The following is a 26060-nucleotide window of genomic DNA, read 5'->3' on the forward strand; positions in this document are numbered from 1 at the left end:
TGCCTCTTGTAATGTCCTCAATGGAGTGAAGTCTGATGCCTGTGATGTTGCAGACCAAGTTAACAACCCTCTGGATATTTTTCTTGTCCTGAGAGTTGTCACCTCCATACCAGACTGTGATGCAACCAGCCAGAATGCTCTTCATGGAACACCTATAGATGTTTTCAAGCTTTGGTGACATACCAAATCTACTCAAATATCTCACACAGTATAGCTACTGGCGAGCCTTCTTCATGACTGCATTGACATGGAGACTCCAGGACAAATCCTCAGAGGTGTTGACACTCAGAAATTTGAAGTTCTTGACCCTCTTCACTACTGAGCCCTCAATGAGGACTGGTTCATGTTCCCCTGGCTTCCTCCAAAAGTCCACAATCATCTACTTGGTTTTGATAACGTTGAACGCAAGGTTGGTGGAATGTTACCACTCAATGAGCTGATCTATCTCCCTCCTGCATGCTTCTTCATTGTCGATTGTGATTCTGCCGACAACTGTAGTGTCATCGGCAAATTTGTAGATAGCATTGGAATCGTGCCTAGCCACACAGTCATGGGCTTATAATGAGTAGAGCAATGGGCTAAGCATGCATCGTTGAGGTGCACCTGTGTTTGATAATCAGTGAGGAGGAAACATTGTTACCAATTTGTACTGACTGTGGTCTTCTGAAGAGGAAGACAAGGATCCAGTTACAGAGGGGGCTGCTGAGGCCCAGAGTTTGTAGCTTCTTGACCAGCACTAAGGAAATAATGGTGTTGAAGGATGAACTGTAGTTGTTGAAAAGTAGCCGTATGTAAGAATTGCTGTTTTTGAACTGATCCGGAACTGAATGGAGAGCCAGCAATATTGCGTCAGCTGTGGAGCAATTGTGACAATAGGTGAATGGCAGTAGATCTAATAATTGCTTAAGTATGTGTTCATTCTGGTCACGACCAACCTCTCAAAGCATTACATCACAGAAGCAGTTAGTGCTACTGGGCGATAGCCATTGAGGCAGATGACACTGTTCTTGTGCACTGGAATGATTGATGCCATTTTGAAGCAGGTGGGAACTTCTGACTGCAGCAATGAGAGGTTGAAAATGTCCGTGAACACTCCAGCTAGTTGGTTGACGCAGAATTTCAGTATTCTACCAGGTACACCGTCAGGCCCTGACACCTTGCAAGGGTTCACCCTCTTGAATGATGTTCTGATGTCGTCCTTAGAGACAGCTATCACAGGGTCCTCAGCCTTTGCAGGGATTCTAGCAGGAACTGTTTAGTCCTTCTCAAAGCAGGCATAGGAGGTATTCAGCTCATCAGGTAATTAAGCACGACAGCCATCTATAGTACAAATCCACAAAGGCAGAGCCTGTAGTCGCACTAGGCATGCAGCAAGCTAAAGAACCACAGAGTAAAGTGAGTTGAACCACCTGGCTTTAATAAAACTCCTGCACATTTAAATCCTTTGGAACCCGATGATGCTTGCGACCCTCGGGACCTTTATGACATCAGCCGCTAGGCTGTGGCCTGCCCTACTCTGGGAGCTCTCACAGCCAGATGTGCTACGGACTTGCCCGCGTCTCCGTGAGCCAGTTCACCTGCAATGTGGGTGAGCCACCATGATCCTCCCCCCACCCCCCAGAAATGATGTTAGGAGGTGTGGAATCCATGGCCAACATCTTTTTAGTCCATTTGGGTGGCTGAACGTCAGTGTGGAGGTGGCATAGTCACAGGGTGTTCCAGGTCTAGATGCACCTTCTTGAGGTGCTCAATGGTGAAGGTCTTCTCATGGCCACTCACAGTGAGAATGCACGCGTTTCCATTCTGACACATCACCTTGTACAGGCCCTCGTATGGCCACGGACAAAGACGTATTCGCAGTCCCAGAGGTCCTTGGAGACAAAGGAAGGTGTCGGGCCATGGCATGAGGTTGAGACAGGAGCTAGTGTTCCAACCTTCTCTGAGAGTCTTGTGAGCACTGCCACGGATGTCGCCTCTGTGCCACGGGCTGCCGGCACAAACTCACCTGGAATAGTCAGTGGGGCCCCATATGCTAACTCTCCCAAAGAGCTGTGTGGATGCCAAGTTGGTCCACACAATCCAGGCCTCAGAGGTGCGCCATCAGGGCCGATCTCAGGTGCTGGTGGAAACGTTCTACCAAGCTGTTAGACTGTGAATGGTAGGCCGTGGTGTGGTGCAGCTGGGTCCCAAGTAGTTGTGCCAGTGCCGACCAGAGGCTAGACATGAACTGCGGCCCCATCTGTGGTGATGTTGGCAGGCAGGCCGAAACATGCAACCCAGCTTGCAATGAGGGGTCCAGTGCAGGTCTCCATGGACACATCAATGAGCAGTACCTGGTGAACCAGTCAACCATGAAGACTGCCAGGAGACTGGCAGTGGACTGACCATGTCCACATGGACATGCCAAACCTCCTGTGCATTTGCTGGAAGGGTTGAGGGGGGGGCCTTCACATTCCTTTGGACTTCAGAGGTCTGGCAGTATATGCATGTCCTGGCCCAGTGCCCAACCTGCTTGCATAGGCCATGCCAAGCAAATCTAGTTGGACAGTTGCCCAAATGGATGGGTGGGCCAAACAATGTAGTGCTTTGAAAATGCAACACCTCCAAGTGGCTGGAACAATGGGCGTGGTTGGCCAGCGGACACATCACAGAAGCATCAAGTTGCAGGCCTGAGACTGCAATGTGGTAGGCCAGCATTTCTTTCTCCAGCTGCTGTGCCTTGGCAAGCACTGTGTAGTTCAATTCTTGGGGGGGGGGCTGTGGGCACATCCACCCATGGGTGTACCAGGAAGGTGGTGTTTGCAAGGGCATCCTTGGCCTGCATGAAAGCCACTGTTGATTCCGTATACCAGGTGATTTCCTTGGCCTTGCTGGACATCAGGCTGAACAGGGGTCGCATGATTGGGGTCACATGATTCAGGCTGCTGACGGTAGGAATCGGTGGTGAAAATTGATCATGCCCATGACCTCCTATAGGCCCTTGTCTGTACTGGGCCTGGCAAACTGGTGGCATAATAATGGTTGGGAACTGTAATGGAAGATTCTAACCTATTTTTTAACCTGTTTTTTCTTAATTTCCAGCTCTTGGTTCTGCAGAGCTGAGAACCTTTTTTTTAAACTTGCAGCTTTGGGTTCTGCAAGGCTGAGAACCTAATTGTTTTTAGAATCAGCAGACATAAGCAAAATTCCACTGAGGGGCCAGAGATGCTGTTATCTGAAGAAAGGACATCTGTGTACCGAGAACATTTAATCTTCCTGCTTGTTTTGGTCACAGACTGTCAGAGGCCTAGTCTTGATGCAAAATAAACCATTGTATTCAAAGTGATAAGCTGAAAATTATGTTATTCGTTAGAAGCCTAGCATGCTAGCTTGCTTGCTTATCTTTCTTGCTGCGCTGGGAATAGGTGCTTGGGTAAGCAGTTTTTGGGTAATATAAGCCATGGTCCCGCTGCTGAAGTTTGAGACTCTCCGAGAGGTGGCAACATCTCTCAGCAAGAAGAAGAACTTCTGGAGTCCAGCCAACGTCCCGGTCAGGGGAGGTGGAGAAGCTGCTACCGGCGCCCTGACAACCTACTACAAGTGTGCAGTTGTTGCCTCGCTTTGGCAGTTGGGACCAGTCCAAGCGTTGATAAGTATAGTTGGGAAGGGCTTGTATATTGTAGTGTGAAATCAGCTTTTGAATTTGTAATAAACATTTGTATAATCTGAACTGCTCTTGGTGTATGTGTCTATTTTCTTTCGGTAGTTTAAACTCTGTGACCAATCTAAAACGAACAAAGTGAGAGGTACAAGTTTACCCAAGACAGGAACTCCGCTAATACTCTGGCAAATTCATTGCCTGTTGAAATCAGTGTCCAGGTGTGGGGCCGGTAACTTGGCTTCGCTGAGCGAGAAGGTCTGGAAGATCTTAGCATTTACTAGGCGCCAACCCTTGTGGTCCATTAGGAAGTAGTATGCTCAGAGGAAACCTGCACCCAATAAAGGCTGCGAAATTGCTGCCAGAGTAAACAACCAGGTGAAACGGCTGGAACCGAACTGTAATGGGATTGTTCACGTGCTATATGTGGGTATACTGCTATTGTTGGCAGCAGTGAGCACCAGTCCTAACTTCCTGGCACGGGTGTCGTGGCTTGAGGCGGGCAAGACGCTAACCTCCACTCTCATCTATGAGGAACTTTTGCCCGGAGTGTCGGTCCCATAAGTAAGGAAGGCTACCATGATAGCCAGCCACTGGCATTTCCCAGAAAAGGACAGGGTGGGCAGCAACAGCGGGCTCCTAAACCCCACTTTTGTTGGTAAAAAAAACACCAACGGTCCGAACTGGGGGTTGCTCCCTACTGCGGGCATCACTGGCTTCGTTGGTGGTGTGGGAAACCCATAGGCTTTATGGAGTGACGAAGCAACTTGGTCGATGGAGGCCCAGCCATGCTGCTTGGTGTGCCACAGGATATCTGCGCGGGCTTCTACTTTGTGTGGGTCACTGGCATATCATAAGGTGGATATCTTCTGGCATCTGCTCGAGAGAGACTTGTTCAAACAGAAAACATGGCTTATGGCCATCTGCTAGTGCCAGCATCTCATTTATTAAGGCCAATGGCGTGTGGTCACCCAGGCCATCCTTGTGGAGCAACCACGCTGCACACTCCTGGCAGGAGAAGCCAAAAGTACGGATCAGGAGCACCTTAATTGTTTCATACCTGTCCACAACTGGTGGCTGGTGTAGGAAGTCAATGATACGGCTGCTGTTTCCTGGTCGATTGAACCGACCACATAGTAGTATTTTGTTTTGTCCAAAACGATTTTCCTGACCTGGAATTGGGCTTTAGCCTGTTCAAACCAGACCTACAGCTGCGAGGTCCAGAAAGTTGGTAGTTTCAGTAAAACTGCATTCTGCATGCTTGGGTCGGTCATCGTTGGGTTCAAATGCCGTTTGGCCTGTCAGGGTCACCAATGTAGTCATACGATGCATGCAGCAAGCTAAAGAACCACACAGAGTCAAAAGTGAGTTAAACCAAGTTCATTTGCAGTAATAGAACTCCCATACATTTAAATCCCTTGGAACCCAACGATGCTTGCAACTCTCATGACCTTTATGACATCAGCCGTTAGGCTGTGGGCTTGCCCTGAACCCGGAGCTCTCACAGTCAGATGTGCTGTGGATGCCTGCGAATCCATGAGCCGGTTTGTCTGTTATGTGGACGAGCCGCCACAAGGCTTACATTGATATGCTTATGAAGAAGGCATTCATAGTATGGAATACAAGAGAATAGAGGTCATGGTAAACATTTATAAAACTTTGATTAGATTAGAGCTGGATTATTACATGCAGCTCTAATTGGATGCAATTGATTTGGAGAGATACAGAGAAGTTTCACCATGGTGTAGCCTGGGATAGAGCACCTCAGTTCTGAGGAGAGTGGATTGGCTGAGTCTGTTTTCCATTGATAGCTGGAGACTGTCATACAAAATTATAAAGGGACATAGGTAGATGTATAGTGAGAAACCTTATACTATTACAGTAACACCTACACCCAGACAGTTTAAGGCAAGGAGGAATAAGGTTAGATCAAATACAAGGGAGAAAAAAAGCACCCAGAGGTTGGTTGCAATGAGGAACTCTAAGTAGCGGAGACAATTACACTCAAATGTTTAAAATGTATCAAGATTAACACTTGAATCACCAAGACTCAAAAAGCCAAGAACCAAGTACAGCTACTTTGTCCTGGAGAAAGTCCCAGGAATTCAGGATCTCCAAGGTCTCTCAAACCATGGTCCAAATTCCTGGGAATTTGCCCTCCCCAGAAATTTAGGGGGAGTCCCACCCCCCCAACCGATGATGCGTAACGCACTTTCAGGAGTAAGAGTAAGCCCCCCTCCTATCGCCCGCCCGCTCCCTCCATCCCACTGATAAGTCGTCCGCTCACTCGTTCCCGTCGGTAAGTCGTCTGCCCGCCCCCTCCCGTCACTAAGTCACCCTCCCCCTCCTGTCAGTTGGTCACTCGCCCGCCCGCCCGCTCCCGGCCATCATTAGGTCGCTCCCCCATCCCCGCGCTTTGGGTCCACTTCGGTAGCACAATGTGGGATGAATGGCCAACTTCTTTTCCCATAATCCCTCACTTAGCTGGAACCGATCTGCAAAATCCAGTTGTGTGAGAGATTATGGTTAAAGAGGACGGCCATTCATCCCACATTTTATGCTGCCATCGCAACGGGGTGAAGCAGCCCGCTGTTCTCTAGTGGTATCTTTTAATTTTAATCGCCTATGTGACGCAGCATGAGGCTTCCCTGCTTAGCCATTTAGCTCTTCACACTGCAGGGAGAGGGTGATCTGGGAAAATTTCCGGGGTCATTTAAAATTCCTCGGCCAACCTTTTCACATCGCAGGTTCATGGGATGTTTTCTAGGAAAATTTTTGGGGCATCTCTATTTTACAATGCAGTGTAAAAAGACCTACTGTTAACATGAACATGATGGGCAATGCACGCATATCTGTACTAAATAACAACTCAATACTTAAACACTTTATTATCTATAATCTATGATGCGATATTTCAGAATTATTAAAGGTACTACCTCAATATATATCTTCATTAAACCCAAAACATTGTTTTTCTTAAAAGCTTGTTGAGATTATGCCAAAGAAAGGAATAGTTGCATCATAAATCTTAGCAGAATACAATGGTAACCAATCTTGAGCAGACAAAATAGATTTTGAACATGTAATTGCAAATAAACTTGAGTTGTGATCTTCCCACAAACCCAATTAGCATCATTTTTTTTCTTTCTACAATATGAAAGTGCCCTAATTTCAGATCAATTAAATTTTAAATGCACCATCTTCATTAAATAAGAACATTCACAATCTATGCAATGTAATTTGACAGGAAATCAATTAATTGTTTCATAATCATCAAACATTAATTGTCAATCAAAATAGGTAGCTGGAAACTATCATTTTTTCACTTCAATTACTTTAAATTTTTGTTCTTTCAAGTCATCTTCGCACTGCAACCCAAGTATTCACACTATTTATTTTTTGTTATACAAATTGAAAAGTATATTTGATAAATATACAGCAATCTGTTTTTAAAATAAAGCTGAACTTCTAAAATTATTTCTAATTATTAAGAACACAACTTCTGGCAAAAAAAAATATCCACAGCAGATTCATAAACAGCTTAATCATTGATGTTGGTAATACATTGTCAATACTAAAAATTTAATCAACTGATAGTTGTTATTTACTCGTAATGAGCTTTTACATAGAATGCAAGACATGAATATTTCCATATAAATGTTCAAATCTTATTTTTTAACAACATCCACATTCTGTCCCTCGCCAAAAATTATTTTTCTTCAACCAGTCCCACTGATTCCACTTGTGACACCTCCCAAGTCAATTTCTCCAATATTCTCCTTGATAACTTTATATCCTCCAATAAATGTAACTCAGTTACATATCATTTCACTCACATATCACTTAAAGGAATCCCTATGCCATAAATGCTCTGTGATTAGTAAGGGATTCCTTAAGGTGTTATGTGAGTGGGAAGGGAAGATTGGGAATCACTGCTCTAGACCCAATATTTTGCTTGAGAAAAATTGTCATTGGCCCATTTCCTTTGGAGTTATGAAACCGTGCACATAACAATTAGGTACGATTAAAACACTAGTTTTCAATCTTTTTCTTTCCACCCACATACCACCTTAAGCAATCCCTTATTAATCACAGAGCACTGATGGCATAGGGAATATTTAAAGTGGTATGCAAGTGGAAAGAAAAAGGTTGTGTACCACTGCAAACTGAGCAACCTTAAAATCTGTTCTATACTAAACCAAGTTTCTATGTAAACTCCTGTCCTTGATGACCTGTACTGGTTTTCAAGCACTCAAAACTACCTCCCTGAAGGCAGAAACAGCAACAATAAGTGGAATTTCTACACCTATTTTGTTAGATTTCAATTAAAAGAAAATGAGATCAGAGGGTTGTTGGGGCGGGGGGTTGGGTGGGGGGGGGGGAGAGTAGAGTAGTAAATAGAATGGAGGTGCAGTTTAGCAAATTATATTACAGAAAATACTCAAAGAAATGAATGTCCAATCCTCTTCAAGGTTCTCAAACATTAAGGTTTTGACACATCTTATCCTGCATATAACAGCCTAAATTCTGCAGAGATTAATCCATAACAAATACTGTACTACTGAACTCAAAACTCTACAATGAGAACATGCCCTCTTGCAACATTAATTGCTGTCAGCGATTAATTCTGACATCAAGCGATAATGATTTCCAATGCTGGCTAAGCAACAAATTCGATGTACCAAACAGGAAGTAGAAAGAACAATTTTTAATTTAAAAAATGTAATGATTTATTTTGTAAATATGCAGTGCTAAATAAAGGATGGAGCAGGCACAATCAACATAAAAAATTAAACATCATAAATGCAAATCCACAAAAACAAATCTTCATTTTTAAGTTTATTTGAAGGTAATATATAAATATATCTTGCTCAATAAAAACTGATTTAATTGGACATCATTTGGAACCTCCCGAGCTGGTTCAATTAAGCCTCTGGTGAGCTGCTACATGGCTTCTCCCTCTCCAGAACTGGCAATAGGAGGCTAAACCTATGGTGTCATTACTGTCCACCAATCTTGGGCAGTTGTCCATACCTTTGCATCTAGGGTTATGGCAAGCGCCAATCAAGGTCGAGATGAGCAGGCTTTAGTCATCAATTGTAAATGTCTCTGGATGCCTCCCAATGTCCGGTACACAAGTTGTACGATTGTTTCATAGCGCAATAAAGAGGTCCTTGTACAGCCTCTGTAAGGGTGGCCCTTGTGCACCTCTAAGTAAAACACAAACTCACAGTCCCGGAGTTCCTTTGGGATGAAGGTATCATTGTTTCATGCCTTGATATGGGAACTGGGGCCAATTTTCCAAGCTGTTTCCACAGACTCCCCAAGAATTCAATCAGTGGCGCCTCCTGTCCATATGCTGCAGGCACAAACTTCCCAGGTACAATGAGCGGGGCCTCAATAAGCAACTCTGCTGATAAAGAATTGAAATCCTCCTTGGGTGCCGTTCTTATTCCCATGAAGATCCAGGGCGGCTCATCTGCTCAATCAGGTCTCTGGAGGCGGGCCATCAGTTCAGCCTTCACGTGCCTATGGAACCACTTCACTAGGCCATTCGACTGCAGGTGGTAGGCTGTCATGTGGTGGAGCTACATTTCCAGCAGTCGCGACAAAACATCCCAGAGTACAGAGGTAAACTGTGGGCCTCTGTTAGAGGTGACTTGTCGGCTATCAGGTGGATCGTTGCTCAAATTGAGGGGTGGGACAGTCCATGAATGAAATCGAAAATGCAATGTCTCCACGCAGCTGGGATGATAGAACAAGGCTGACCTGTGGAAATGTCACACAGGAGAGTGGTAGCTTGCAGCCCAAAGACTACATTCTGGAGTTGTAGGCTCATGATTTCAGTTCTATAAGCCGGGAGTTCATCATTCTGGCACTGAGCTTTGGTGAGCAGCATGTAATCTACACCCAGAAATAGAGCACGTACTGCTTGAACGGAGGAGCAGGACAGGCACATCAGCCACCACATTACTCTTACCGGAGATATGTTTAATCCTGGTTGAAAACTCAGATATGTAAGATAAGTGGAGTTACTGGCAGGCTGACCAGAAATCTGATGCCTTCGCAAAGGTGAATGTTAGCATGAAGTCCTTGCCTTCCAAAAAAATAGTGGAAATGTCTGACCAATAGATACAGCGCCAGCAGTTCCTTTTGAATGTGTTGTATTTCGTTTCCAGAGGGCAAAGGTGCCTACTAAAAAACGCTAGAGGCTTCCAAGACCCTGCCTACTGCCACATCGATTGTCAAGGCTGTTGGTGGATGGACCTGCAACAGTGCTTTCGCTAGGGTATCTTTGGACTGCTAGAATGCTACTGTCATCTCCTTTGTCCACTCAAGTTCTTTGGCATCGCTGGACAGGAGGTCAAAGAGGGGTTTCATAATATGAGCTGCAGAGGGTAGAAAGCGATGATAGAAATTGACCATCTTCATAAATTCTTCGAGTCCTTTGATGGTATCGGCCCTCACAAATTTGAGGATGACTTACACTTTGCTAGGCAATGGAACAACACCCCAGCTACTGATCTGATGTCCCAAGAACTTGATAGAGGAATGGCAAAATTTGCTCTTGGCAGGGTTCACAGGAGTAGGCAGCAGCAGAGTAGATGCAGATGCTGCAGGTGCTCTTTGTGGGAGTGGTTGGCGACGAATATGTCATCCAAGAATACGAAAAGGAAGTCTATGCCATGCCCCACTGCATCCATTAGTCGCTGGAATGTTTGTGCAGCATTTTTGAGCTCAAAAGGCATTCTCAAAAATTCAAAGCTGAATGATGTTATGATGGCGATCTTGGGCACATCCTCTGGGTTTACTGGTATTTGATGGAACCCACACACCAAGTAAATTTTAGAAAATATCCTGGGCCCATGAAGATTGCTGTAAAGTCCTGTATATGGGGCACAGGGTAGCAGTCTGCACTGGTAGTGTCGTTGACACACCTGTAATCCTCACAAAGTCTTCAACCTCCTGTGGCTTTGGGCATTATATGCAGCGGGGAAGCCCACAGGCTATCAGACCTGTGTATAATTCCAAATTCCTCCATTTTGTGAAACTCTCGTTTTGCAAGCTGCAACTTGTCGGGCAGCAGGCGTCAGATTCAGGCATGTTGAGGAGGTCCTTGGGTAAGGATGTGGTGTGCGATGCCATGTTTGGGTGTGGCAGTAGAGAACTGGGAAGTGACAATGTCCAGAAACTCCAACAAGAAGTTTGGCGTACTCCACAGCATCTAGGTGTGGTCAGATAGTTTGGCTTTTCCAAGGCAGAAAGTCTGGAATGTAGTGGTGTTCACCAACCAGCGCCATTTTGAGTCCACCATCAGTGAGTGGGATCTGAGGAAGTCAGCACCCAGTAACGGCCGGGTCACAGCAGCAACAATGAACTTCCATGGCTGACTAGGTTCCTGGCACACGTCTCTGTGGAAGCCTCTTTGATAGAAACGGCCTCCAGCCATCTTGTGGACGGATCAACTATTGCTTACACCGGCAGGGGACCTACGACCTAGGCCTCCACTGCAGTGGGACTACCAGGCGTGGCGATCCGGTGAAGACGTCACAGAGCAACATGTCCAGGCTGTTGGGCAAATGAATGTCCTCGAGCTCGAGGCCAGAGATGGCGGTCTGGAGAGCCAACATCTCTGTGTCCAGCTTCTGGGCCTGTTCCAATAGTGTGTAGTCAAGGCCGGGGGCGAGAGCGTTGATCACCGGACGAGAGAGCACATCCACCATGACATTGTCTTTTCCTGCCCTGTGCCGGATGTTGGTGAACTCCAACACGTAGGAGGGGTGGCGTTGTTGGCGATCCGATCACGGATCTTTGGCCATCGCGAGTGCCTGTGTGAGGGGCTTGTGGTCCGTGAACACCATGAAGGGCCTGCCCTCCAGAAAGTATCGAAAGTGCCTGATGGCCAGGTACAACGCCAGGAGCTCCCAGTCGAAAGCAATGTCCTTGAGCTCTGGCAGGCGCAGCTGTTTGCTAAAGAAAGCCAGCGGGCACCACTGTCCTTTGAGCCACTGCTTGAGTACGTCCCCACCGCCGTGGCTGAGGCGTCAACCTAGAGTGCCGTTTGTGCCTCTGGGCATAGGGGCACCAATAGAATTGCATTGGTGAGGGCCTCCTTTGTTGTGGCAAAAGCAGTCTCTGCCTCCTCCAGCCAGGTCAGGACTTTCTCCTTAGTGGTGATCAATGCGAACAGCGGTCGCATGGCGCAAGCGTCGCCGGGGATGAACCGATGATAAAAATTCACCATCCCCATGAGCTCATGCAGGCCCTTGAGCGTGGTTGGCCTGGGGAACCGCTGGACGGCCGCGACCTTATTTGGCACTGGGGCAGCACCTGCTGCCGAGATGGTGTGCCCCAGGAACTGCAGCATCTGCTTGCTGAACTGGCACTTGGCCACATTGACCGTGAGGCCAAACTCAGCCAGTCGGGCAAACAGGGTACGGAAGTGGGGCTTGTGCTCTTCGCGATTGCGGCTGGCGATAAGGATATCGTCCAGGTAGATAAACACAAAGTCCAAGTCCCTACCCACTGCATCCATGAGGTGTTGAAAAGTCTGGGCTGCGTTCTTTTTTATAATTTTTTATTTTTCACACTATGAACCATAATCAACCAAAATATGTACAAACGTTTCTCATTAAATTTACACAGTGGTCTTTTCTCCTTTTTTTTCCCCTTTCCATCCCTCCCTTTAACCCACCCCCCTCCAAAACCCATAAATATTCAACATATACAATAAAACCATTAAACAATATCTTCACACAAAGGAATATAAACAAGAAAGATATGTCTTCTATTTATTACACACTGAATCAAGTCATTTTGTCTTCTTATCATTTTCATTCTCATTTTAGGGAATGGAGGTCGTAGGCAAACTCTCTCTGATATGTTCCATGTATGGTTCCCAAATTTGTTCAAATATTGTGACTTTATTTTTTAAATTATATGTTATTTTTTCCAATGGAATACATTTATTCATTCCCTTGTACCATTGGTGTATACTCATGCTCTCTTCCATTTGCCAAGTTGACATTATACTTTTTTTGCTATTGCTAAGGCTATCATAATGAATTTTTTTTGCACTTTTATCCAATTTGAGGCCTAATTCTCTACTTCTTAAACCAGAAATATCTCTGGTTTTTTTTGTATGTTTTTTTTTGTAATTTTATTTAGTATCTGATTTAGTTCTTCCCAAAACTTATTCACTTTCGTACGTCCCCAAGTTGCATATAATATTGTTCCCATTTCCTTCTTACAGCGAAAACATCTATCTGAATCCTATTTTAAATTTTTTTTTTTCTGAAACTTTATTTATTAATTTTAACGTATGAAGAAAGTAAGTAATTCACGTACAGAAAAAATACAAAATAAAGTAATACAAGTACAAAGTAACATAGTTAATACAATACCAATCTCGGCATCTCCCCCTAACAACTAAAAACTAAGACTTAAAAAAAAACTATTTTTAACCCCTAAACCCCCCCTCCCCACGATAAAGAGTGAAGAATTAATACTATTAGTATAATTTAAAAAAAAATATATACATCTTAAAAAAAAAGATGGATATATATAAAACAAAAAAATATATTAATTAAGTATTAATTATTAATCCAAAAAAATTATATAATATATGAAAAAAATAAAAAGAACTTAAATGAAAAAAAACAACTAATAATAAAAAAACTAAAAAAAAGAAAAAAAAGAACATATATAGAAAAAATATAATTTAAAAAAGTTTTTTTTAAAGAAAAAAATGATTAATTCAAACTTATTTAAATTGTATATAATCAATAAATGGGGTCCACTTTAACTCATAAAAAGACATCTTATCTTGTATAGAAAAAGATATTCTTTCCATAACCAAACAAAACTTCATCTCTGAATACCACCTATCTAAAGACAATACATTTCTATTCTTCCAAGTAATCGCTATACATTTCTTGCCACTGCCAGCGCTAAGTAAATAAAAGAGATCTGGTAATTATCTAATTCTAAATCAATCAACGGTTGCATATTCCCTAATAAAAATATATCAGGGTCTAATACAACATGAAGATTATATAGATTATTAAATACAGATTGAATACCTTTCCAAAATTGTTGTAACCGATCACACAACCAAACAGCATGTAAAAAAGTACCAGAAACCTGATCACAACGAAAACAAAGATCTGACTTACTAAAACCAAATTTTTTTAATTTTTTGGGTGTTAAATATAATTGATGTATAAAACTATAATTAATCATCGCCAATCTAGCATTAATCAATTTTCGAACACTATTACGGCAGATTTCAGACCAATCTTCTTCAGTTATTGTTAAACTTAAATCTTTTTCCCATTTCATTTTATTTTTAAAATTTTTGAGGAGTAATAGATTTGTAACCAATGTGTAACCAATTATACTGTATCATGCGTAACCTTGGGTTTACTGTATTCTTCATAGTTCCAGAACCTAACTTTTCCCATACTTCATTTTTTATCTTTATGCTTAGATCCATTTCCCACTTCTGCTTAGGTTTATAGTTTATTTCATTTTCCTTATCTTGCAGCTTAATGTACATGTTGGTTATAAATCTTTTAATTATCATTGTGTCTGTAATCACATATTCAAAGCTGCTTCCTTCAGGTAATCTCAAGCTGTTTCCCTAATTTATCCTTTAAATAAGATTTTAAATGATATGCAAACATTGTACCATGAGTTATTCCATATTTGTACTTCAACTGTTCAAATGTTAATAAATTATTTCCCAAAAAACAATTTTCTATTCTTGATTCCTTTTCTCTCCTATTCCAAGGAGCAGGTTCTTGAGGGCAGGATATTTACCCTCGGCCGGTGGGTTGTGTATTAGATCGTCCACCCTGGCTACCATTTCTTCATCAAGCACGCTCACGATGTGGTAGAACATCGTGGCGTCTGCTGAAATGTTCATCAGTTGAAACTGCACCTTCACCTGCCCGAACCATGTATGCGGGCGATGGGTCCAGAAGGGGGGCAGTTTGATGGCAACGGCGTTGACCTCTGCCGGATCAATGTTCTTGAGACCAGAGAGGCGTCTGGACTCAAAGGGGTCACCAATGTAGTGCTGAACACAGCCAAGAAAGACTCATCCACCACATTGAAAGCCATTAATAACTGTTTTTATTCAAATTCAGTGCAGCCCCTTTTAAGAGCAGCATGAGCTCAGTCACCTCGTGCATTGTGACAACATAACCGCTGCCCCAGGCACACACTGGGCAGGAGACTTGAGGCAGGAAGAAAACCTTGACAGCGCCACCTTCCCATGGCTGCCCCGCCACATGGCGTTACATACAGGGCCAGTTCGCCATGAGAGTGCGCCGCCACAAGGGCACGTTTTCAGTTTACTGGGGCTTCATTAATATTAATGGCTGCACAGTAGTGGTTAAATCGTTCTACGTAATTACCCCAACTTTCATCCACTTCGTTGAATTCTCTGAACTCTCCCTCTGCCATCTCAGCGCACTTTGGCTTTGATTTTTTGGCGGGAACTCGTGGAGCTCCTTAGGTAGTCACCTTTTACCTTTATCCTTTTGCTTCCTTCCCCTGGTGTATGTACCTGCACAATGAGGACTCAGAGATGTGGTGCTTTTCTCATTCTTTAATACCATCAGACTAACATGGCTACTGCCATACATGTTGGGGGGGGGGGGGGGGGTGGTGACATCATGACATGGGGGGTCATGATGTACAGCAGGGCAGACTTATACACAACACATAGTTTCATAACTCCAAATGAAATGGGCCAATGACAATTCTTCTCAAGCAAAATATCTCAGTAACAATCACGCCTAGAGCAGTGATTCTCTACCTTCCCTTACCATTCACATACCACGTTAAGCAATCCCTTACTAATCACAGAGCACTGATGGCATAGGGAATACTCAAAGAGGTATGTGAGTGGAAAAAGGTTGAGAACCACTGGTTTAAAGTAATATGAAACTGAAAGATTGGGAAAACTTTAAAAAGTGACAAAGAACCACTAAGCAAGCAATAAAAAGGGAAGATAACTTTAAACATACAAATATAAAAATAGATAATAAACATACATTATTATACAGTAGAAAATTATGACTAAAGTGCACATAGGTCCCTTGGAAAATAAAATGGTGAAATTCATATTGAGGAATGGGCGAAACTTTGAACAACTATTTTGTGTCCATCTTCATAGTCAGGACACATCTTATATACCAAACCAAAATGTCATTTATGTGATAGGAAGTGAGGACCTTGATACAATCACTATCACTAAAGAGATAGTGCTGAGCAAACTAGTCAGCCTAAGGTAGATATGTCTCCTGGTACTGATGGAATGCATCCCAAGGTTAAAAAAAAAATGGGAGAAGTCCTAATAGAAGCATCTGTGATAGTTTACCAAAATTCTCTAGACCCTGGGTAGCTCTGAGCTATTTCCAAGACAGTAAATGTCACACCATTATTTAAAAATGAATGAAGGCGGGTAATGATATGCCAGTTAGCTTAATGTCAGTATTCTGTGAAATGCTTGAAGCTATCATCAAGGAAGAAATAGCAAGACATATTGTGACAAAGAATATAGATATGTTTTTTGGGAGATAAATTGGGAAAGGTTTGTTAGAGTAGGTTACATACCAACTCTTTAAAAGAGATCTTATTTGAAATACTGGAGTTCTGCTAATGCTAGACATATCGGCTCCACAACTTTTGCAAGAGCTTTGGAGAGTGCTCAAGAGACTTCACTAATGGATTATTGTTTACAAAAGGCAACAGATGAAAGAGCTTGTTGGAGCCGCAGATTGTCTGGAAGAGAACTTGCTGTTCTAGGAGGGTCATGTGGTTTTGCAAGCAGAGAGAGCCAAACAGGCTTTCTCTCTAAGAGAGAGAGAGAGAAAAACTTTTTCTACAGTGTTACAGCCAGCAGAAGCAGCTGGGACTGGAACAGGATAAGCTGGGAAGCTTGTGGAAAGCCCCATTTGGAAGATGGCCTGGTCAAAGCCCTTGTGATTCATGCAAGAGAAGAGGACTGGCTGTCTAATGTTTCATTTCGAATAAGAGAAATATAAATGAACTCTGTGGTGACCTGAAAGAAAGAGATTATCATCTAGAGAACCCTGAAGGGGCAAGCTTCGTCAGCAAGATTCTGAAGTAGCTACGGATGTCCTGGAACAACAAATCTCTCTAACCAACAAGAACCTTCCTGAGCGGTAACCATTTACCTTTCCAGCGCAAAAGCCTGGTGAACTTTATAAATGTTAAATTCTGTGCACAGTATAAGAAATGACTGCAACTGGTGAACTTGGAGGAATGATTAGACTGTGAATCAAAGAACTTTTCTGAACTTACACACATATTACATACACGTGCTTAAAATTAGAAGGGGGTTAAGTTAGGTAAGTTTATAGTGATAAGTTAAAGTTTAATTCTATTTTCATGTTTAAAGATAATTAAAAGCAACTTTGGTTTAAGTAACCATTTGTCTTGGTGAATATCTATTGCTGCCGGGTTTTGGGGTCCTCTGGCCTCATAACATTTTATTGTCAGAAACTGTTCAATCAGGCAGGTGAAGCATTGATTCAGGAAGGGCCAGTTATGTTTGACAAACTTACCAAATTTCTTTGATTCAATTATCATGTAATAAAGACAGTGCAATATTGCATGGAATTTGTTTTTGTCTGCCATAAGACAGATTTGCCATCAGCAGAAATTGCCTGAAGCTCTTCTTAAAGTCAAAGAAAGAGAAGCAAAAGAGAGTCCATGGATCCACCTCCAGCGGTTCTGCAGCCGCACCGATCTCATTCCAAACCATCAGCAGCCCAAGCACCAGATCCAAACCTCTAACAGTCTCAGGAACCCTTCAGCCCCTCTCACACCCAGTTCCGATACCTGGTTCCCCTTCAGCTAGTTCTTGAGCCAGTCTCCAGCAGTCCACAGCCTGATGTGAATCACTTGACCTCACTCACCGGCACTTTTTTTAAGAGTGGGTTCTTCACCTTGAGTCACCTGTGCATATTTTTCAACCACAGAGCCCCTCTCTGGTGACCATCACCATGGTCACTGTCCCATGGGTCATCTCTTCTGCTTCTCCTTCTCAAACGGGAGAGGGGGGTGGTTGACTCCTGCTTTCTGGTGCCATGCTAGCCCTAAGCTTCCCAGAGTCTGCAACCCCTGCCAATCATAAGCACCACCATCTTGGGTGCAGACCCCGGAATCACAGGATTTTGAAATTAAACCATCATCAGCTCCATTTACAAACAATTTAAAGCATGTACAGAGCTGACGGAATTCAGACTGGGCAGTTGGACTCTACTCCCTGCAGGACGGCACCAGAAGCAGCACTGCTATTGCTGCAGCTCCATCTTAACTATACGAGTGCAGTAAAGGGGAATAGGGGGATGATGTGCACTTGGATTTCACAAGGGCTTCAATAAGGTGCACGTAAAAAACATAGCCATAAGAATGCAAAGAATTGGGGTAAAGTAATTCTATGGGTTAAATGGTCATTTCTCTGTTGGCAATCAGCACTTGTTAGCCACAGATTACACTTTGCCGAGAAGTATTTAAAAGAGTCTGCAGAGTTCTGGAGAAGATTTTGTGGATAGATGAGACCAAGAGTAACCTGTATCAGAGTGATGGCAAGAGCAAAGTGTGGAAACTTCCCAAGATCCAAAGCATACCACCTTTGCCATGGTTTGCATCTTGCAGTAGAGCTTCTGTATTTCTGTTCATGAAGTCTTATACGAACTGTAGTCATTGACCTATCCACACCTCCTTCCTGAAGAGTTTTTCTGGTTTGTCGGACATACGTTTGGGGATTTTTCTTCATTATGGTGACAATTCTTCTGTCATTAGCAGTGAAGGTTTTCCTTGGAATACCAGTCCCTTTGCTATTACTGAGCTCGCTAGTTTGCTTTTTTTTTTATTAATGATATTCCAAACTACTGATTTTGGTAATCCTAAGGTTTGGGCAATATTTCATACTGTTTTATTCTTTTTTTTCAGCCTCATAATGGTTTCTTAGACTTTCATTGGCACAACTTTGGTCCTCATGTTGAAAAATGATAACTACAGACTCTGAAGGTGATCAAAAGCTTCTCTTATACAATGAAACATACCTGAGTACTCACAAACACCTGTGAAGCCAAGTGTCCTAAACATGGTTCCCTGAAATGGGGGAACTATGGATAAAAAGTACTGTAATTTCTACATGGTCAAACCAAAGTGTATACAAATAACATTTAAAAAATCTGGAATGTGTACTTTAATCACGTGAATTGTTAAATTACAAATTTAAAACTGTGGAGCACAGTGGCAAACAAAGGGATAAAAATGTCTCTAACCCAAACATTATGGAGGGCACTGTACATTAATGTTTGCTGTTGGCAATAAAGTGTTCTCCAATCCAGGGTGCAAAACACTGCCAACACACATACAGAAAAATGAAATATATACAGGTACATAGATTAAAATAAGTATTATTTTAATAAATAGTAGAGTCATAGGAGTTTTTTTTTAAAAAAAACAATCATTCAGCACTTTCACTGTCCGTGGGAAGAAGCTGTTCCTCAACCTGGTGGTCTGGCTCTAATACTTTTGTATTTCTTTCCTCACAAGAGTAGCTGGAAGATCCTGTGAGCAGGGTGGTAGGAGTACTCAGAGATTTTGCAAACCCTCTTTAAAAACTATCTCAGTAAATCACATCAATATCTCAGTTAGATTTTTGCTTAGTTGGGGAATTAATGGTTATGGGTCCACAGTCAGATTTGCCATGATCTGATTGAATGGCAGAGCAAGCTTGACACACCAGATGCCATACTCCCACTCCTCTTTTTATGTTCTGATGTAACTGGAATTTGTCATCTAAATGCACATCCACAAAAAGATTCAAGTTTCTGTCAGTTTCAGAATAATGATGGTGAATGGTTAAAGATTCTTCATTTCTGTAACAGAATCCAAGCCATTGGTTTCATAAAAATTGTCTGGAGAAGTTTCCAAAAACAGCACATCTTGTAGTTTAGTACTACAAATCGCCCACAGATTTTCATATAGATTTGAAGAATCATAACAAGATGTAATCTGTTCTCCCTTCTGCATCTGGTAGGGGGGAAACTAGTGGAGTTGTTCAAGTGAACCGGTGCGGACTCGAAGGGCCGATATGGCCTGTTTCGGCGCTGTAAACTGTTATATGGTTATATGTTATTTGGTTATCAGTTTTACTGTACAACAATGGTGAACAGAGACAACTTTGTCCTCGAGAGTCACCAAATCTAAGTTTTCTTCATTCTCTGTACATTAATTCTCAAAATGCTTGCTACTGAATACCAATATCGTTGCAAACAAAGAAAAGCTGGGGGAGTTCAGCAGGTCAGACAGCATACATGGGTAGAAATGGTCAGTTAATGCTTCAGGTCTGAAACCTTTTATCAAAGTGAAGAATAGGTGAAATTACAAATGGGGGAGGTGAAATTACAAATGGGGGAGGTGAAATTACAAATGGGGGAGGGGAAATTACAAATGGGGGAGGACAGAGATGATGCAGGACAAGAGAGCACTTCTGAGACAGCAGCAAGAAACAAACAAAAACTGTATAGGAGTGGGGAAATAGTGGAATCAGATGGGGGTGGGGGGGGAACCTAAAATTTGAGAAATGAATTGTTCATAGGTTTAAGGCAGTGCAAGAGCAGAAAGATGTGTGGTTCTTCAAGCTGATGCTTAACCTCATCCAAACAATGGATAAGCCAAGGACAGACATGTTCACCTAAACTGTTTATCAGTCCAAACTTAAGCTTCATGTAGCCAACCATTTCAACTCCTATAACCATTCCTACAAATATATCTTTCCACAAGCTTATCAATTATCAGGGTGAAGTGAAACATAAATTGAGAAACAACACATTATATTCCTTTCCGTTAGCCTTAAATCTAACAGAATAAACAACAATTTTTACTATTTTAGGTAACCACAACTTCCATCTGGTTCCACTATGTCCATCTTCTCCAGCTCCTCCAGCACCTTTTGCCCAGTGGTCTCGACCTGTCTCATCACCCCCCCTCCCCCACCCCCCCTCCACCACCACCCCCCCTCCACCACCACCCCCCCTCCACCACCAACCCCCCTCCACCACCACCCCCCCCTCCACTACCACCCCCCCTCCACTACCACCCCCCCCTCCACTACCACCCCCCCCTCCACTACCACCCCCCCCTCCACTACCACCCCCCCTCCACTACCACCCCCCCCTCCACTACCACCCCCCCCTCCACTACCACCCCCCCTCCACTACCACCCCCCCCTCCACTACCACCCCCCCCTCCACTACCACCCCCCCCTCCACTACCACCCCCCCTCCACTACCACCCCCCCCTCCACTACCACCCCCCCTCCACTACCACCCCCCCCTCCACTACCACCCCCCCCTCCACTACCACCCCCCCCTCCACTACCACCCCCCCCTCCACTACCACCCCCCCCTCCACTACCACCCCCCTCCACTACCACCCCCCCTCCACTACCACCCCCCCTCCACTACCACCCCCCCTCCACTACCACCCCCCCTCCACTACCACCCCCCCTCCACTACCACCCCCCCCTCCTTTCCTCAACCCCATGACCTTTGGGCCGTCCCAGTTGTTTCCCCCTTTATGAATGTCATGTTATAGTTTTATCTTCGTCTTGAGAAAGAGCCCCAACCCAAAACGCCGACTGGCCATCTCCACCCATGGGTGCTGATGAATTCCTGCAGCGATTCTTTGCTTGCTCAGTCACCCCCGCACAGAATGGTGCGTTTGTTGTTAAGCAACGTTGGTAAACAAGCCATCTGCACTGAAACCAGCCCTCACTTTGCAAAGGAGATCTTACTACGCAGAAAATGCTGAGTTTGGCTTTAAAGAGATACATGGAAACAAAGCGAAAGATAAGAATACCATCTCCCCCCAAACAGTTGTCAAGACTGCGAGAGATGGGCGGATGAGCCTCGGCGCCGTAGCCTAGCAACATGGACCCTATCGCTCGCCATTCAAACCGCCCGGGCCCAGCAAACGGACAGGGGCCAAGGGGAGGACCCGGCAACATAGATGGTTCACACCCTACACGTTTCGGAGAGTAGAAACGAAGCGACTGCTTGCACTCACCGCCGCCTCTCGCGCTCTTCGCTGAAGGTTTAAATGTGGCTGCGCGAGAAGCGCACGCACCAGCCGCGCGCTCGCTCCCATCGAGCTCTCCCCGACCATCGGGCATCGCGGCCGCTCGGGACACGAACACGAAGGGTGCGGCCCTGGCCGCAGGGGGAGCAAGAGTGAACTGCAAGCGGCGAACTCGTCTGGTGGAGTTCGTGTACTCCCCTGCAGGCCTGGATGACTGGGGTTGAAAAGGCATCCTAAATTAAAGGCTCGAGCCGGGGTGGCCGACCTTTTCAGTTTTAAGATTCAACAGACAGTGCGGTAACAGGCCCACGAGGACGAACCGGAGTGTAGGTTAATTGGGCGGCACGGACTCGTGGGCCGAATGGGCTCTTTCTGTGCTGTCTGTCTGACGAGGTTGGCCACCCCTGGAGACAGCTCATTTACTTGAATAGTTCATTTTCTGGGTTTTTTTTAAATTCTTGTTGATTTTCTTCAGTCTTTTATGACATGTTTCTAGTTTATTTTTAGGTTTACCGAATTGTAAAAATACAACAGCAAGTTTGTCAACTATATCTGGAGTTTTTCCTCATAGAATCTCTCCAAGTCGACATCCTAATTCTCTTCTAAGTCCCATCATCAGAGCACATATCAGATTCCACGTGTCCAGCATTTATTTATTTCACTTGTGGGCAAGGAGAGCAGCTCTTGTCATCAAACTATTCTGAAGAATTTCATGCAGATGGTTACCTTTACCTCAATGGGAACTGTATATGTTATCAAGTGTAATACACAAAAGTGCTGTCATCAGATTCGTTAGTATAGAAAAGTCACCAATCATGATACAAAATGGAGGTAAACTACTTAATCCCCTATTTGTGTACTTATTGGGGCAAGGTGGCCAAATTGTTAGTCTTGTTATTGTTCACGTTTATTTGTCACCCGATTGTACCAGTACAACCCAACGAAACAGCATGGCGCAGAACTCCAAAAGACTGAAGCTGATCGAACTGATAGGCCTTTATTAGTTTTAGTACAAAAGACATCCATGCTGCTTGACATCTGCACTGGGCAGGGGGCTGAGGAACATTCTGGAGCCTATGGGAGGAGCTGCAGGCACAGTCTGCCAATAGGTGTGCCCAAACAGACAAGCATACATACAGTAGTTTACCACACACTACAGGCTAAGCACACATACCAACAAGTGATATATATACGACAATAAATATTATTAATAAATAGACACGGCGAGTTGTTTTAGCAGTCTTTCAGCAGTCTCACTGCCATTGGGAAGAAGCTGTTTCCTAGCCTGGTGGTTCTGGCAACAATACTTCTGTATCTCTTTCCCAACGGGAATAGCTGGAAGATGCTGCATGGGGTGGTAGGAGTTCTTCCCGATTTTGCAAGGACTCATTAAACAATGATCCCAGTAAATCACACCAATGGGATGAAGGGAACCCCAGTGATCCTCTCTGCCATTCCTGTGGCTTGATCTCCGATCCAACGGTCTACACTACAGCAACCATACCACATTGTGATGCAGCATGCAAGGACACTCCAGGTATACCTCCTGTAGAAAATGGACAGAATGATGGTCGGTAGCTATCCTGACCAGTGAGATGTTGAGAGTCCATGATAGGTCACTTCTTAAGTGGACTCCTAGGAACTTGAGCTCTCCACTACAGAGCTATTAATATGCAGTAGAGGGTGGATGTCCCTGGGTCTCCTGAAGTTCACACTATCTTTTGTCCATTTTGAAATTCCGATTTCTCTGGCACCATTTCACTAGATTTTCCACCTCTTCTCTGTAGTGCAACTCATCATTGTTGCTGATGAGGTCAACTACTGTCATGTCACCTGCAAACAATGACTGTTGAAGTTGGATCTGGCATTGCATTCGTGAGTCAGTAGCATGAGCAAGAGTGTGACAGTTATTCTGCTGCTAAACCGGATAGTCTCTGGTCTTTCCATTAGGAAATTCAGAATCCAGTTACAGAGCGGGATGCTGCTCCACCAGTCTCTGGGAAATGCTTGTATTGAATGTCAAGTTGAAGTCAATGAACAGCAGTTTGGCAATTGAGGTGCCATTCTCCAGGTGGGTCAACAGTGTTTCATGGCAAGTCGTTCTTTAGCTACCAACATCCAATATTATGGCTAACACCCTCTCTAAGCCACATTTCTGTCTCTCTTATCTCATCTAATGTTTTAGCCATGGTCAGTTTGTCTGATATCTCTCTTTATTATCACAGATGTGCCTTAATATGCTGTAATTTCCACAATATTTACTTCCATGTGTACATCTAATATCTCTTCCTTTAGTTTTAAGTTTATTTTATGTAGCACATTTAAAACAACTCGCGTTCTACAGATCATAAATTATATCTTAACTTAAGCAACTATTTAAAGCGCAGTATAAAATGGGTCCCTGAGGTTTAGAATTGTACCTACAACATGGTAACGATGAGCAATCACTTCAAAATGCTTGCGAGTAAAAATACAACTTCAGCCTGGATTTAAAAGAGTTACAGGAAGGGGCAAATTTGATAGATAGGGGAATATTGTTCCACAGTTTGGGGGCTGCTATCGCAAAGGTGTGATCTCCCCTGAGTTTGTGATTTGAGCACGGAATAACCAAGCACCCTAAATTGGCCGATCTGAGGGTTCTTGAAATGGAGTAGGGCACACATGTCAAACTCTGGCCCGCGGGCCAAATTTGGCCTGCGATATAATTATACTTGGCCCGCAAGATCATTTCAAAAATGTATTAGAGGTGGCCCACCGATGCTGTTTTTTGGTAATGTCACCCCCACCATCCTCCCCCTTCATTGCACATCCTTCCCCATTGCAACACGAGAAATTGTAACACGAGAAGTCTGTCGATGTCATCAGCCAGCAAGCCAGTTGGAAGGCTCCCCGCACAACCAGTCACTTCTCCCACCTGTCAAGCGGTGCAGCGGATGGGTGAGCGCCTGTGATTTCCTGTCGGTGCGATGGGCATGGCAGGCTGCGCACAGCCCCCGGCAGCGCGAGCCCCGCGTGACTGGCACCGGACGGCCCTTCCACAGCGCGAGCGCACTTCTCCCGGTCTCCACGGCCTTCAGCGCTTTCACCCGCGCGGACCCCAGGGACGGCTGGTTTGGCCCTGCACGTGAAGAGAGAGATGGTGGCTGTCCGCAAAGGCTGATCGGCAGCGCGCTGGGCCTGAGTGGGTGGGTAAGCAGGGGTGGACAGAGGGTGTAGGTGAGGAGTAATGGGCAGGGGAAGTTATGGTGGTGCGAGGGGCAGTTAGAGGGAGGGATGAGTAGAAGGAGGGGTGGGTAGGGAAGAGGTAAAAGGGGAGGGGCAGGGTGAGTAGGGGAGGGGTGATTAGAGGGTGAGAGACGGGTAGAGGGAGGAACAGGGGAGAGGCAGTAGAAGGGCATGTATAGGATGGGGTGGGTAGAGGCAGAGCGAGTGGAGTGAGGGGTGAGTAAAGGACTGGTTAGGTAGAAGGATGGTGGGTCAAGGGTGAATAGAAGCCTAGAGCCTGAGGAGTGAGCAGGAAATGCTGAGTCCTGATGCAGGCCAAAATGGACACAGCCTGTGAATGCTGACTACATCTCCACAGGGACCAAATATGTTTCCCTCAGGTCAAGCAAAGGGTGAACTTGAGCTACCTACTCCTGACCTGTAACATTATCCTCCTAAAGTTATATCCTAAAGTTTAACATTACATATGTTGAAAGAAGAGAAAACATGCAGATGTTGTTGAAAATTTTCAATAAATATTTAGTTCGGCCCTCGACTTAGTCCAAGTTTTTAATTTTGGCCCTCTGTGAATTTGAGTTTGATACCCCTGGAGTAGGGGATTAGGAGATCAGTGATGTGGGAGTGGGCTAGTCCATTGATGGCTTTGAAAACAAACTGGAGAATTTTAAAATCTATCCTGAGCTGTTCTGGCAACCAGTGAAGGGAGGCAAGAATAGATTTTAACTAAATATTCCCTTCATCATTGGCATACCCTCATTTTTCACATTTCACTTCTCAACCATTCCACTCCATAATCAGGATTAAGCTCAATTGTCTCCCTCCATTAATCATCCTCTGTCATCTGTTCCTGCTTTTCAAATATATTGTTTGCTTGATAACACTATCACCCAGAGCACATCTTCCCCTTCAGATAATAAAAAGACAAATGGAAAGGCAGGTAGTGATGAGAAAACAGAGAGAACTATATAGATTAGGAGAATGGGGAACGAAGTGGCACATGAGAGGAAATATTGGATAGTGTATGGTCATGAACTTTGGTAGAAGAAATAGATGGGCAGACTATTAT

The 26060-nt window shown here is 44.2% G+C and overlaps 2 protein-coding genes across 2 annotated transcripts in view; one reads left to right on the forward strand and one right to left on the reverse strand.

Moving 5' to 3' along the window:
* The window catches only part of LOC138755400 (centrosome and spindle pole-associated protein 1), a 226372-nt gene extending 204356 nt beyond the window's left edge, over positions 1 to 22016 (reverse strand). Inside the window, exon 1 of the mRNA XM_069921323.1 lies at positions 21551 to 22016. Within this exon, the coding sequence (XP_069777424.1) occupies positions 21551 to 22001 (451 nt within the window). The 5' untranslated portion in view covers positions 22002 to 22016. The remainder of the gene's footprint in view (positions 1 to 21550) is intronic.
* Positions 22017 to 22265: 249 nt separating this feature from the next.
* Positions 22266 to 26060, forward strand: part of cops5 (COP9 signalosome subunit 5) — a 71127-nt gene continuing 67332 nt past the window's right edge. Inside the window, exons 1-2 of the mRNA XM_069921334.1 lie at positions 22266 to 22600; positions 23720 to 23840. Coding sequence (XP_069777435.1) covers positions 22519 to 22600; positions 23720 to 23840 — 203 coding nt within the window. The 5' untranslated portion in view covers positions 22266 to 22518. The remainder of the gene's footprint in view (positions 22601 to 23719; positions 23841 to 26060) is intronic.

Source organism: Narcine bancroftii, chromosome 2 (assembly GCF_036971445.1).
Source record: "Narcine bancroftii isolate sNarBan1 chromosome 2, sNarBan1.hap1, whole genome shotgun sequence".
Lineage (NCBI taxonomy): Eukaryota > Metazoa > Chordata > Chondrichthyes > Torpediniformes > Narcinidae > Narcine > Narcine bancroftii.